General features: G+C 43.9%; 1 protein-coding gene across 1 annotated transcript in view; it reads right to left on the reverse strand.

Moving 5' to 3' along the window:
• LOC144138817 (uncharacterized) overlaps positions 1-12423 on the reverse strand; it is a 238162-nt gene that overhangs the window by 163855 nt on the left and 61884 nt on the right. Inside the window, exons 5-6 of the mRNA XM_077671294.1 lie at positions 8608-8736; positions 4267-4572 (exon numbers count right to left, since the gene is read on the reverse strand). Of these exons, the coding sequence (XP_077527420.1) occupies positions 4267-4572; positions 8608-8736 (435 nt within the window). The remainder of the gene's footprint in view (positions 1-4266; positions 4573-8607; positions 8737-12423) is intronic.

Consider the following 12423-nt stretch of genomic DNA (forward strand, 5'->3'; position numbering starts at 1 on the left):
TCCGTCACAATCGAGACAATTCTGATTAAGAGAGCGGTTAATCGATGTGGAAAATTAGGACGAAGACCCACCTCACGGTCTAAAAATGACAACAGCTTGATGTTGGCAGAATACACGGAATTTCCATTAAAGTAAAGCACTAAAGACGGCAACTGCAGTGCAGTAAACGCTCCCGAAAAGAAACGGGTGCTCGCTTCTGGGAATGATCGTTTGCTATTGCAATCGAATTGTAAAAGCTTCGCGTTCTGCCATTATTGTCTTTTCGACTGGGCGGAAGTTGGTTTCATTGAAATAAAAAAGAACTATCTGGGATAGTGGCCCCAAAAGTGAATACATATTCTTTCCGAGTACCGCCACTTGGGCACGCGAGTGAGCAATGGGGGCCTTTTTGATGTTGATTTGTGTAGCCAGATTGCCGCTTCTATGGCCTCGATATTAACTTTCACCGGGTCGGTATCAAACACCGCTACCTATGACACAGCAAAACAGCACCTTCAAATAGAGTTCTACAGATGAAATGCCGCGAAATGCGGTATCGTTGATAGTTCTTCTGAACGTCGGTCGCGCGGGGCCGCAAAGAATGAAGTACCGGCTACAACTACAACAGATGATGGCAAAACACACATAAACAATGAAACGGCAGCGCCCATGATCCGTCGCTGTGTGAACGTATGGAAGGCACTGAGAACTGAACAGAGACTGTGGCGGAGACACGGAACCATGCCAGAAAAAAGCGCCGATACTCTAAAATTCTATTCAGTGACACCAGTGACCGCAAAGAGACACCCTTCCCTTGTTAAACAAATATTGGCCAGAAATGCGCGCTCTGTTTAAACACAATATTACAACATGGCGCGGCCAGGCGGTGACAAGAAAACCTACCAATGCAAATCAAAAGTCATGGTTCTCGGCCAAATTACAGGCTCAGTTTAGAATCCTTTGTCTCAATGCCTAAATGAATTTACGTGTAATTCACGCCCAATGTTCTCCATGCTCCCTTACTTTGTTACCATAGCGCTAATCCCAGAGAACTGCTTCCTAAATGACATGCGATTACCTGGTTTTGTCAAATGCTGTTTTATTTACGACTTCAACGGTTGAAACTACCCGCAAAATTCTGAACAAGCGTCCCCAAACGTGTAACCCACCCCCGCGCCTAAACACATTGCTTTAGTCATATTTTCACGTCAATCCGGGAAAGAGTTCATCCCACCTTGTCTCCACGCCTCAAACTTCACCGCACGCCGGAAACCCTACCGTGCTACTCCCAGTCTAACATACAATACATTACAATCCTGGTTATAGACCCGATAGCCTGATCTCTACGCGTTATTTCTGATTTTTCTTTTGGTGTTGTCGGTTTCTCTTGGTGGCACCATGTGCTCGATTGCGAGTGCAGCATATGCTGTACAAGATGATGTGCTCGAGTACAGGCCTGGGCCGGTGTACCAGACGATACTGCGGAACGGTCCTTCAGCGGCTATGGAATAAGCAACGCCCTGGATCACGTGGAGGGAGGCGACCTGCACTGTTGACTGGCAGAGGCCGGAGCCAGGGTAACAGAAGATCAGGGCGGACTTCATGCAAAGTCTGGGGAACTTTTCTTAAGGACTTATTCAGGGAAATCCTTTGGTGGTTTCGAAAGCGACGACTATCATTATTCGGCAAAATATTAGTTGCACGTGCATTGCGCATATTTTTCTTTCCGGATCATTGTCGAAGCCTTCTTGAATTTTGGTGTCGTTCTGGGATAGTTCACTCTCTCCACATTGCCCATGATTTCGACTTGCTTACATTGGGGCGCATGATCGAAATTTTACGGTAGTCGGTTAAAAAAAGTGTGAAGCAAATGTTCAGATTTCTTCCCAGGGCCGCAGCGGATTTCTGGTTAAGTTTATTATTAACCGTGTTTAAGATAACGCGAACTGATATGCTCCAGCGTGCAGTATCGCAAGGCTGGCTCAGGCAGAGATGATTTCTTGCCTATACCTGGTATGGTGAGGCATATATCCAATGGTGCAGCTTTCTATGGCGGAAAGACAGGCTTGCTTGGGCGTTCGAAGTTGGCCGGTAGTAGGCTCCGTACATGCGCGGAAGACACCTGTGCTAGAGGATGGTCAGCACACCGGGTTACGTGACGGAGGCTGGTGCGAAGCAACTCTTGGGATTGGAGTGTCTGGGCGGACATACACCTTGCTTCGCAGAGAGTTCCATTCGTGGATGTGCACCTTGGAAGGCCCAGGCAGATGCGCAGAACTTGAGCCTCTGCACACTCTATCACTCTGAAGTTTGTGTGAGACAAACCAATCAGCGCTGGGAGGCTGTACCGCTGAAGGCCAAGGAATAGTGCCTTATAAAGTCGTAGTAGCGAAGGCACTGAGCAGCCCCATGTTTTTGGTGTCAGCATCTGGGAAATGGGCACAAATGAGTGCAGGCGTTCTCTAAGGATACGGATATGGGGGCCCAAGATAGTGAGCGTTGTAATGTAATTCCTAGAAATTTATTGTTGTGAACGTACGGTATTTCTGTTTCATTTATGACCAGAGGATACCGGGATAAATCCCGCCTCGTAAAGGCGACCGCGCCACACTTTTCGGGTGAAATTAGCAAGCCGCAGGTGCTAAGGTACTTTTGAATTGCAAGAAGCGCTTTCTGAATTTTTGATCGTTCAGGTAAATACAGACGGATCCGTGAAGTCTGACTCGTCAGCCATTGGAGTATGGATTCCGTCGGTGGGACCAACTGTGAAAGAGAAACTCAGTCACAAGACGTCGTCCACCTTCACTGAGTAACTGCTATTAGGGCGGCACTCCTTCACATCACCAATAATCCCGCTCGACAACAGGTGATTTTTTAGACTCGCGGCCTGCCTTGCAAGAACTGAGGAAGCCATCCCACCGCTGCAGCCAACTTGTGCGTGAGCTAAAGGCATTGCACACACTAGGGCTACGAGACGGACACCGCATCTCGCTTCAATGGCTACCAGGTCATTCCGGCATCCAGGGGAACGTCATCTCTGACGCAGCAGCAAAAGAGGCGCACAATCTGCTTGTGGTATTAGAATCCCGTATTCCAGACAAGACGGAAGTACGGCCGTGAATGCGCTTGGGTGGAAACGGCAGTTATCATCTTGGCAGGACCCTCTTAAGATATCCTTCCCTCTGCACGCGATTCACCCTCAGTTCAATTTCCAGTTTCTGCGAGGTCTACAAAAGCAAACTGAGGGTGTCCTTCGCCGACTAAGCCTGAACGTTGCCTTCACTAGTAGTTTTCTTCTTAAGATAGGCTGGGCGGACTCGCCATTGCGCTCTGTGTGCTCTGTGAGAGACGACATACAGTATGTCTTGTGTTACTGCCCGCAGCATACAACTGAACGCGAAACAGCTAAAAGAACTCCAGTGCGACTGCTACGAGGACACCCTTTAGAGCTGCGTCACTTCCTTGGTCCGTGGCGAAATCACGCTGACGCGGCGCGAGGGACAAAGGATCTCTTAACTTTTCTGTCTGACACGGGACTAACCGATGTTTCTTATTCTTGGGATCCTCAGATTTTTTCTCCTAGTGCTGTAAACTTTTTCTACGTTCCGAACTGATTTTAATTTCCTCTCCCTCTGAATCGTTGTTTGTGCGCACTTCTTCCCCTTTTCTCTTCTTTGTTTTCACCTCACTATGTTCATCCACATCTGAAGTAGCAAGCCCCGCCGTTTGTGGCGCTAAACTCTTCGGTATTCATTAAAGTTTTCTCTCTCTCCCTTTCTCTGTGTTTAAGTTTCGGGTAAGCGCAATGGTATTTTTTTATTCCTACGTGAGCTGTCATATAGGTAAAATTCCGTTTATTTCGGAAAGGTGAGGTTGGCATTTTCCAGTTGTGACTATTTGGCTATTTCGAGGGCTGTTTTATTGTATAAATATGAGTGTCTGCTTTTCCTCCCTCTAATATACCAATATTCATGTTTTTTAAATACTTAAACTTGATGATTTAACTGCTCTTTTTAACCTAATTATGTAGCAAGAATGTCCTTTTTAGGTCACTTAATAGCTGTTGACGAGCGACTCTTGTAGCAATAAAGAGTAAAACTATTAAATCCGGCCGACTTGTTTGCTCTTACTTGAAGAACGCACTTGCCAAAAAATATTGAGCTTTTCGCTGTTGCCTTCTTTACTTTATAAGCAGGAACAATCAGAGCAGATATGGTCATACGCCTTTTCTTTGTGCGGGAAATAGAGTAAGTGCAGTTCAGGGTGTCTTAATAGCATCAATCTCACCTGAAACAGGCGTGTGTACGCTGAGCATGCTTGGCTTCCCCAGCTTTTCAGTCGAAGCACCTTCGATGTTGTAGAACGGCCACAGCGTTGTATCATACTCTGTTTCCCCACGAAGCTGGTCGGCGGCGAAGCTTGTCGATGTCGGTGGAAGCGTTATCAAAATGGTATGGTTCAGAGAAGTAGCCTTGAAGTAGAAGCCCGTTAGTCCGCTCGGTGCAACGCCGCCACGCCACTTCCACGAAAATATCAGCGACCCATTGGGATGTGCATCGCTGTGAAAATGCAACAACTTTCCTTCGGGGTTTTCTGCGTGTGATGAACAGAGAAACATCGTATAAGACATATTGCTTAGAAATGTTGATATGTTTATTCAAATGATCTCCCCGATATTATATTACTTTTTTAATATGTCCTTGTTAAATGTAATTCCAAAACTGTTTCCTGCGCAGTATTTTGCATTACCTTCCGTTAAAACCACTACAGCAAGCATATAGTACTTTGAATGGACAATGCACCCCAGGTAAATAAACACCCTAATTGCGGCGCACGGTATATAATAAATGATAATGAAATGACAGTTCTGTTCATTAGTTTTAATTCGAGTAGTACATTTCAGACAAGAAACTGTTTCAGCCTTCTACTCTGCGGTTTCGCGTAGAATCTTTACGAGCCCAGACGTTCAGATCTTTTTTACCGATAGTTGTTTTGGTTACATCAACTTTTCCAGCTTGGAATATTTATCGCGATTTTTACCCATCTTGTATGAGTGAAATGAGCGTGTAAAGCACCAGTAGCGCCGGCATTTGAGAGGTCCCATGAACAGCAGTAAGCACACTTTCAGGCACCCGTACACGATGGCTCGTACCCGTAAAGGTTGGGTTGAACAAAGCTGAGTAACGCCCAAATCGTGTTCCATCCCTGACGTCGTTCGCGAAGTGACAACAGAAAGTACTATAAATCTACAGGCTTTCCTTACTACTAATTTTTTCTTTTTAAATATATGTTACCTTGTTACCAGAGAGGATACTGCTTATTCTGCAGAAATGTAGGCATATTTCTTGAAACATGTAGACAAGGCATTTTAAGCATTCTACAAGCTTGATACATCTTCTCTAGCATAAGAATCAATAAATCAAAAACTGAGTGAATCTCGAAATATTTCGTCAAGCGCAGTAACAAAGGAAATACGCACTCACTGAACAGATTTGGTTTTGACGGGGTGGATTGTATTATAGGTAACGCATGAATGAGATCATAGAGCGAATAAAACACAATCTGTGTTATACAAAAATATATATACATAAATACAATTATGGGTTTTAATGGGTGTGAATAGCAGAGGAAGCTTATGAAACATTTATTTAGCATAACATTCACCTTTAAAACAATCAAGAAGTAGCTGTTTCCTGCGTCCGTCACACTTTAGCATTGAGTTTTCAACTGACCTATTGGTAAGCGAAAGTCAAACTCTCCGTATACCCTGGAAATAATTTTTTTTTGCTGCATATCAGTCTTCAAATTTTCAAATAAACTTGCGAAAGGATGGTTACCGATTATACTTCATTTGAAAAACACAAAATGTTTGTTGGCTGTTTCGTCCATAGTAAAGCAAATAATTTTCTTTTCGCTCCCCTCCTTGGTAGCCTTGATTATGTGAAACCAATTTTGTGCTGGTGCAAGCCCTCTAGACTGAAGAATGGCTGGGAATAGGTGGCTCTTAATTCTTTGAGAATCTTTTTTAATCAAGTTATATTTATTGATACTGCTCCTCTCACTTGTTACAACACGCAGTTATTTGCAATCGAGTCAGTCATTCTGCAAGCGCTGAAACCGATCACAACCCGGAGATTTCATGCTCCTGTCTTGGTTTGTTCAGTAATATAAACCTAGAGCCTTTTGCCGAGTGTTTTTACCCTTCATTCGTTCCTTTTTGTCCCAGAAACTGACAATATATTGTAAATTAATATATCCATATATATGTGTGTGTGTGTGCGTGTGCGTCTGTGGGTGTGTTTGTGTATGGATATTTGCGTCATCTTCTGGTGGGGCGGAGGAATCAAGTGACAGAACGAGAAACTGTTTTTTATGTTTAGTTCGCCGACAATGACTGTCGAGGTTAAAGCATGTCTATCGGTGGCGCTTTATGACACCCGCTCATCCACTGCACAATGTTAAATTCGGCAGCAGCGAGATATGGTTCTCAGACGCCAGCAATCCGGAGGTGAAGGAAAAGTAAAAACAGCAAAATTTACTGTCCTTGCAAACCTCTGCTCACACTGCGCCAGCAACGAGGTTCAGCTCAACCTCTAGGAGGCAAGTCGGATACATTAGAAAGCGTTCAGCTGAATTGGAAACGAAATAGCAAGACCACAGGACCCTCCAACATCAACCGAATACTCATCATTTCGCATTTGCAACTCATGAGAAGTGTTAACTTGTCTGCGGAATTTTCGTATTTTCGCTCCGATATAGCTTCGTTTGTATCAATATTCGGACCAGTCTTTTTCGGTTAAGTATAAATTACTTTCAAAGCGCAATTGGAGAGAGGATTTTTGTAGGACCTTAAAAAAATGTCTCGGTTGTACACTTTTTCGAAAAACAGTAGCGTACAGTTCTAACAGCTACCACAGTGAATAGTTTACTGTTCCAAGTCCTAGATACCCGTAAGGTGCAGAAAATTTCAGAGTAGCCACAAATTCAAAGGATCTAAGAGAATAAAGTATTTTTTGCATACCCAATGTGCTTCGCGGCTTCTCTGAAGCAACAAGGGAACTGAAAGCTGCATCACTTTCCCAACTTTGGGTTCACTAATCACAATGTGCAGTTAAAAAAATAGCCAAACAAATTTCACCCCAAAGGGGTTGAGTACTGTTTTCTAGGTGTACTTGCTAAATGTATGTCTCGGAGTAGTGCTTCGCGGCTTCTCTGAAGCAACAAGGCAACTGAAAGCTGTATCACTTTCCCTACTTTGGGTTCACTAATCACAATGTGCAGTTTAAAAAAATAGCCAAACAAATTCCACCCGAAGGGGGTTGAGTACTGTTCTCTAGCTGTACTTGCTAAATGTATGTCTCGGACTAGGCATGCAGTATTACGGCCTCACGACTGTGCTTGATCAGAATTACTAATGGCGGCTGGAGAATAGTAAGCTCTCTACACGCATTGCTTGTACCAGGTGACGGGAGAACAAGGTTCAGCTATAAAAAAGTACAACTGCCTTTAATTTGGCGCGGGTGTTGGCATCGCCGGAGGCTAAACAAGTTCTAATTATTCGGCAGAAAGCATGGTTGAAACATAAGCTTAAACACTTTTTTTGAAGGGTCTATTACAATTTTTTACTCTGTTTTTCTTAGGGCTGAACATGGGAGTGTGGCCGCAAATGTAATAAAAGACCACAAGCCGGGAAATACAGAATAAAAGTAACAGTTTTTTAGGCGCAAAACAGCACGCAAAAATGTGATGTATATAGGTAAAAAAACCCGTAGGTGTGCTAAAATATTACCTGCGCAATGACAGACGTATTGTTCTGTATTGTATTGTTCTAAATTTTACTAACGTGTTGCTGTAAATCAGGAATTTAAATGTCCAATATTTCTGCACAATACAATGCCTTCACGGTAAAAATAATAACATTGGTTCATGTTGTCATAACAACGCATATGCATTTCGTTCTGTCGATTGATGGTACAACTTACATTGGTGTGTTACTTGGGAGTAGTATAGCTGATAAAAACAGGTCACGGTACTTTTTTATAATGCTAGTCACGTAGCCCCCGAAGTCTTTATTATTGGGACTGCGCTGACCTGTTTATTGTGCTAAAAACAAAAATTGTTCGCAAAAGTACGCCTGAATAAAGAAATGCTAATTTTTTATCACAGGTAACAGCTCGTACGTCTGTCTATTGACTTCAAATATACAAGTGAAGATACAACTTCAGTTGAAGCCGCACGGCAGGAATGTATCCACAAGTTTGTATTCTAGTGACACTAGTAGCCGTTCTGTAAAATTTGTCCATATTAATTGACAGGATTTTGGGGAAATCCCAAAGGAGGAGTAAGTAAGTTTTTGATTAATTCGCTCTCGCGCTGCAAACGAGTAGCCTGCTAGTTAGCTCAGTCGGTAGAGCGATTTCTCTTTAAGCGGTGGTCCCGGGTATGAATTCTGGACCAGGAAGAATTTTTCTTCAACTGCGGAGTTTCTGAGAAACCTGCAGAGCTTTCCTATGTAGCCGTATGGCTGCGTTTAGGTGGATGTCAAACTTTCATTTTCAGAAACTTTGTTCAGCATACCACATTGAGAATCTTCATCCAAATAAAATTGTTGCGTTTTCTCTAGCTCACCTTCTTTGCAATCCTGGTCGTCAGGATGAAGCACAAATCCAGTGCGGCAAGCACATGTTCGGTCTCCATTAATGTTGGGTTCGCAAAGCTGCTTGCATCCTCCATTGTTCTTTGCGCACGCTGCGTGTACTGCATGAAAAAACAGAAATAAATGCATCAGACGTCCAATATCGTTACACTATTTTTGATTTCTCGGAGTGATTGATGTAGAATTCGCTTAGGTGTTGGTAACAGGGCTGGTGTGCTCAATCTGTGCTGCTTGGCTACCACTTTCACATTCAACCACGGGAAAACTAAGAGTTTCTGGCAACATGAATTACCATGCGCCATTTATGTCAAAACAATCCTATGTCTTGTCTTTCCTGAAGTCCTACACTAACAAGGCGGGCACTACGTGCCCCACCTCATGTATTTCAAGCATTTCTCCAGGTTTGCTTATGTTTTCTTATTCGCAACATTCGTTTGTTTGGTATGAGCGCCAGGAGCCTACGAATGGGGAGTCACCTCTTATAGCGACCATGGGAGAGGGGATCTCTATGAGGAAGAAGTAAACATTGCAGAGTTCACTCAACTTGCACTAAGTAGAATTTTATTTTGCAACAATCAAACGTGTTCAGACAGAACGCAAACAATACAGGGTGTTGCAACTGTTCGTATCACGTTCGGGGGAAGTAAAGGACAGTAATTCAGAGTGCGTAATTACCATTGTCAGCAACAAAAATTGTCGTGGATACATAGACTGTCAGTTACAACCAGCGCCTCAATACACTTATGTAGGAACCTATTACCAGCGGAAAAACTGCGCAAAAAAACAAACCATGAAAAAAAATCAACATGATCTCAGCCCATCAACAACACATTGTATTACCATATATACGTTTACCCATATTAGGTTGCGAATGGTTCAAGAAACAGAGTAAAAAACAAGCCTGACCATGTTTACATCAGCCGAAGCAGGGTAGTGCATAGGTGAATTACTACGAACGCAGAAAGCGGCTGCGAGAGGACGTGTGCGACAGTGCACCATTGCCCCCGAAGGCGGACGTAGGCATGCTTCATCTCTCTCAGAGACGTGGAAAATCCTTCACAACATTTCCGCCTTGCATATCTTGGTATGAATGCAAAGACGTCTCGGGGCACTTCCGAAAGCAGTGTAGCACGGCAACGCTCGCTCACGTGGGAACCGGCTCGGTTGTTACTGCTGACACGTGCTCCCCCATTCAAACATTTATAAACATGCTTTTCTGTCTGACATAGGACAGCCAGCAGAAGTACTGCACACTACACCTGTGTCTCAGTCGACTTAGTTTTTTACGCGTAAACGCCACGCTCTTCATTCCCGCCGCACTTATATCTCGGTTGAAGGCAATTAAAACCGTGGGACACCAATTATTGAGATTAGCAGAGATGAGAACTGGTATCGGGCTGGGTAGCCGGCAGTCGCTTCTTTAAGCCTGTGTAAAACCTTGCGCATATACCTCACGCGCGAGATTTATACAATCTCGCTCAGTTTTCTGTTTTCGTTAGAACATTTTGATGCCTCCTTATGTATCAGCTCCTCTGTTGAGAACCGGTTGGCTTTTCTTTTGCACTAAGAGCATTGACCAAGTAAGGGCTTGCAGTAGGTTGATCGGACGTCTTTACGGGTTCAGCAACAAATTTTGGGCAGCTATTTGTTCCGAGAGGGATAGAACACACAGAAAAAGATATCGTCAGCGTCAGGAATGACTTTCGACACTCTTTGCCCTGTCTCCGCTTTTAAAAATTGTGCATTTACCGTAGACCCCGTATTCCAGTCTCCTGCTCCTTCCGCTACATCTCCGCCCACCACTGCCTTCGAAGCTATGATCAGTCCTGACCTCCTCCCAGATCAGTATACTTTCCTCGCAGGCTCTCAAAGGATAATATTGAGCCTTCGCGCAGCCCAAGGGCCTCTACAGGTGTGCTGGTAAAAAGTAAATACTGCACCTGGCGATTCTGCATTGAATACCGGAATCCTAATTATATTACAAAAGAGACGCCTAACCCCTACCCAAGATTGGCGACGCCCTCGACTTTCACATGCTGCTAAATATTTCCATTCTATAAACCTTTGACCTGGCTACTGACATATATGTTGACATGGCGCTGACGTCTATATGGTACCCATGTTTCTAGGGTGCCTGCAAGATGAATTGTGGCTTCCTTCTTGTCTTTTAAAAGCGGACGGCATTAAAATTCCCGGTGGCACTTTTGAAGCTCTCACTGTATATTCTGTGTATACAAATACTTCTAGCAGAGATTGCTTGCCATTTTTGCCGTTTTTTCCCTATTTTTAAACAGTTTTCTCATTTTTTTTTATTTTTCGGAATTTCATCCGATCAATTACCCCTATTTTTGTTATATAACGGTTACCTTTGGAACTTTCGCGAAATCTGCATTATTGTGGAAATGCAGTACGTTACACGTTTCCCCTTTCCAAGAATTTTCTTATATTTTGCCTATTTTTTAGTTATTGAAAATTTCGTGCAACCTGTTATCTTCATTTGCGCCATTATACCGATTACAGGTGGAACTTCGCCGATATCTGCATTTTTGTGTAAATGCAAGGCGTTAACAGACCTGGCTGTGGGTGTACTCGTCAAACAATGCTACGTGTTAAAGAACTTACGGATAAGCATCAGTATCTCCCCCCTTGGCACCCATCATCCAAACCACTGGAAAACAAGTGTCCTATTCTCGCAAGCCCACTGATTTAGAAGGTATTCCCGAACTAAGGACATCGAAGCAAACGAAGAGAAATTGCAGTGTGTAACAGCGAAGCAGCACTGGTGCCCTCGCCCCCCTCAATTTAATGACACCATTTGCAAAGCGGCAAACTTTCATCACCAGCTGTTTTTACACCACCTAAGGAACTGTACCAGAATGATCAAAGCAACTTTGTTGTAACATTCCTAGGTAATTCACAAAACATCAACAAAATTTTCCCCGCTCCTCCATACGACGTATACAGAAACCCAAAGGGTTAAAGCAATATTTAGTACGCTCTAAAATTTAGAAGCCTTTAAAAAGTGCAACTACAAAATGTGCGAAGTCTCGCTGCCACGTAACCAAACCTTCGCCCACAAGCACCGTGGCTCAACCAAAAGCTCTGGTTTCAACGCCTCATTCACCCTAAACCTAACTGCGACTCTTCAAATTCGTCCACACCTTTTCAAGTGTGGAGTCATCATCATCGCCATCACCAGCCTATCTACGTCCACAGCAGGGCAAAGGCTTCGGCAGAAAGAGCACGCCGGCACGACGTCGTGGCCGCGTCTTAGAGGCTCGCCCCTACGGGGCTCGCTCCTAATTGCAGGCTTTCAATAAAAGTTGTTCTCTCTCTCTCTCTCTCTCCCATTAATCTCCAATTGCCCCGGTCCTGTGTTACCTGCGACCAATTTATACCCGCAAACTTCTTGATCGTATCTGCCCATCTAACTTGCTGCCGCCCTCTGCCCCGCTTGCTTTCTCTAGCGATTACCCTAACCACCAATGGGTATCTTGCCTTCGCATTACATGCCTTGTCCACGTCCATTTCTTCTTAATTTCTGCTAATATGTCCTTAAGACGCGTTTGTTCCCTGACCCACTCAGCTCCCTTCTTGTCCCTAATGTTAAACCCATTACCTTCCGTTCTATTGCTCGCTGAGTCGTCCACAATTTAAGTTGAATTTAAGTTGAAGTTCGTTTCCATACGTTGGTCCGACAGAAAGAGCATTCCGTATAAGCTCCTCACCCACACCTTCACATGCGCCAACATATCAATTCCGAAAACCAAGCATTCCATACCATCAAA

This window comes from Haemaphysalis longicornis, unplaced genomic scaffold (genome assembly GCF_048455015.1).
Source record: "Haemaphysalis longicornis isolate Haplotype H1 unplaced genomic scaffold, Haemaphysalis longicornis Haplotype H1 scaffold_5, whole genome shotgun sequence".
NCBI classification, from domain to species: domain Eukaryota; kingdom Metazoa; phylum Arthropoda; class Arachnida; order Ixodida; family Ixodidae; genus Haemaphysalis; species Haemaphysalis longicornis.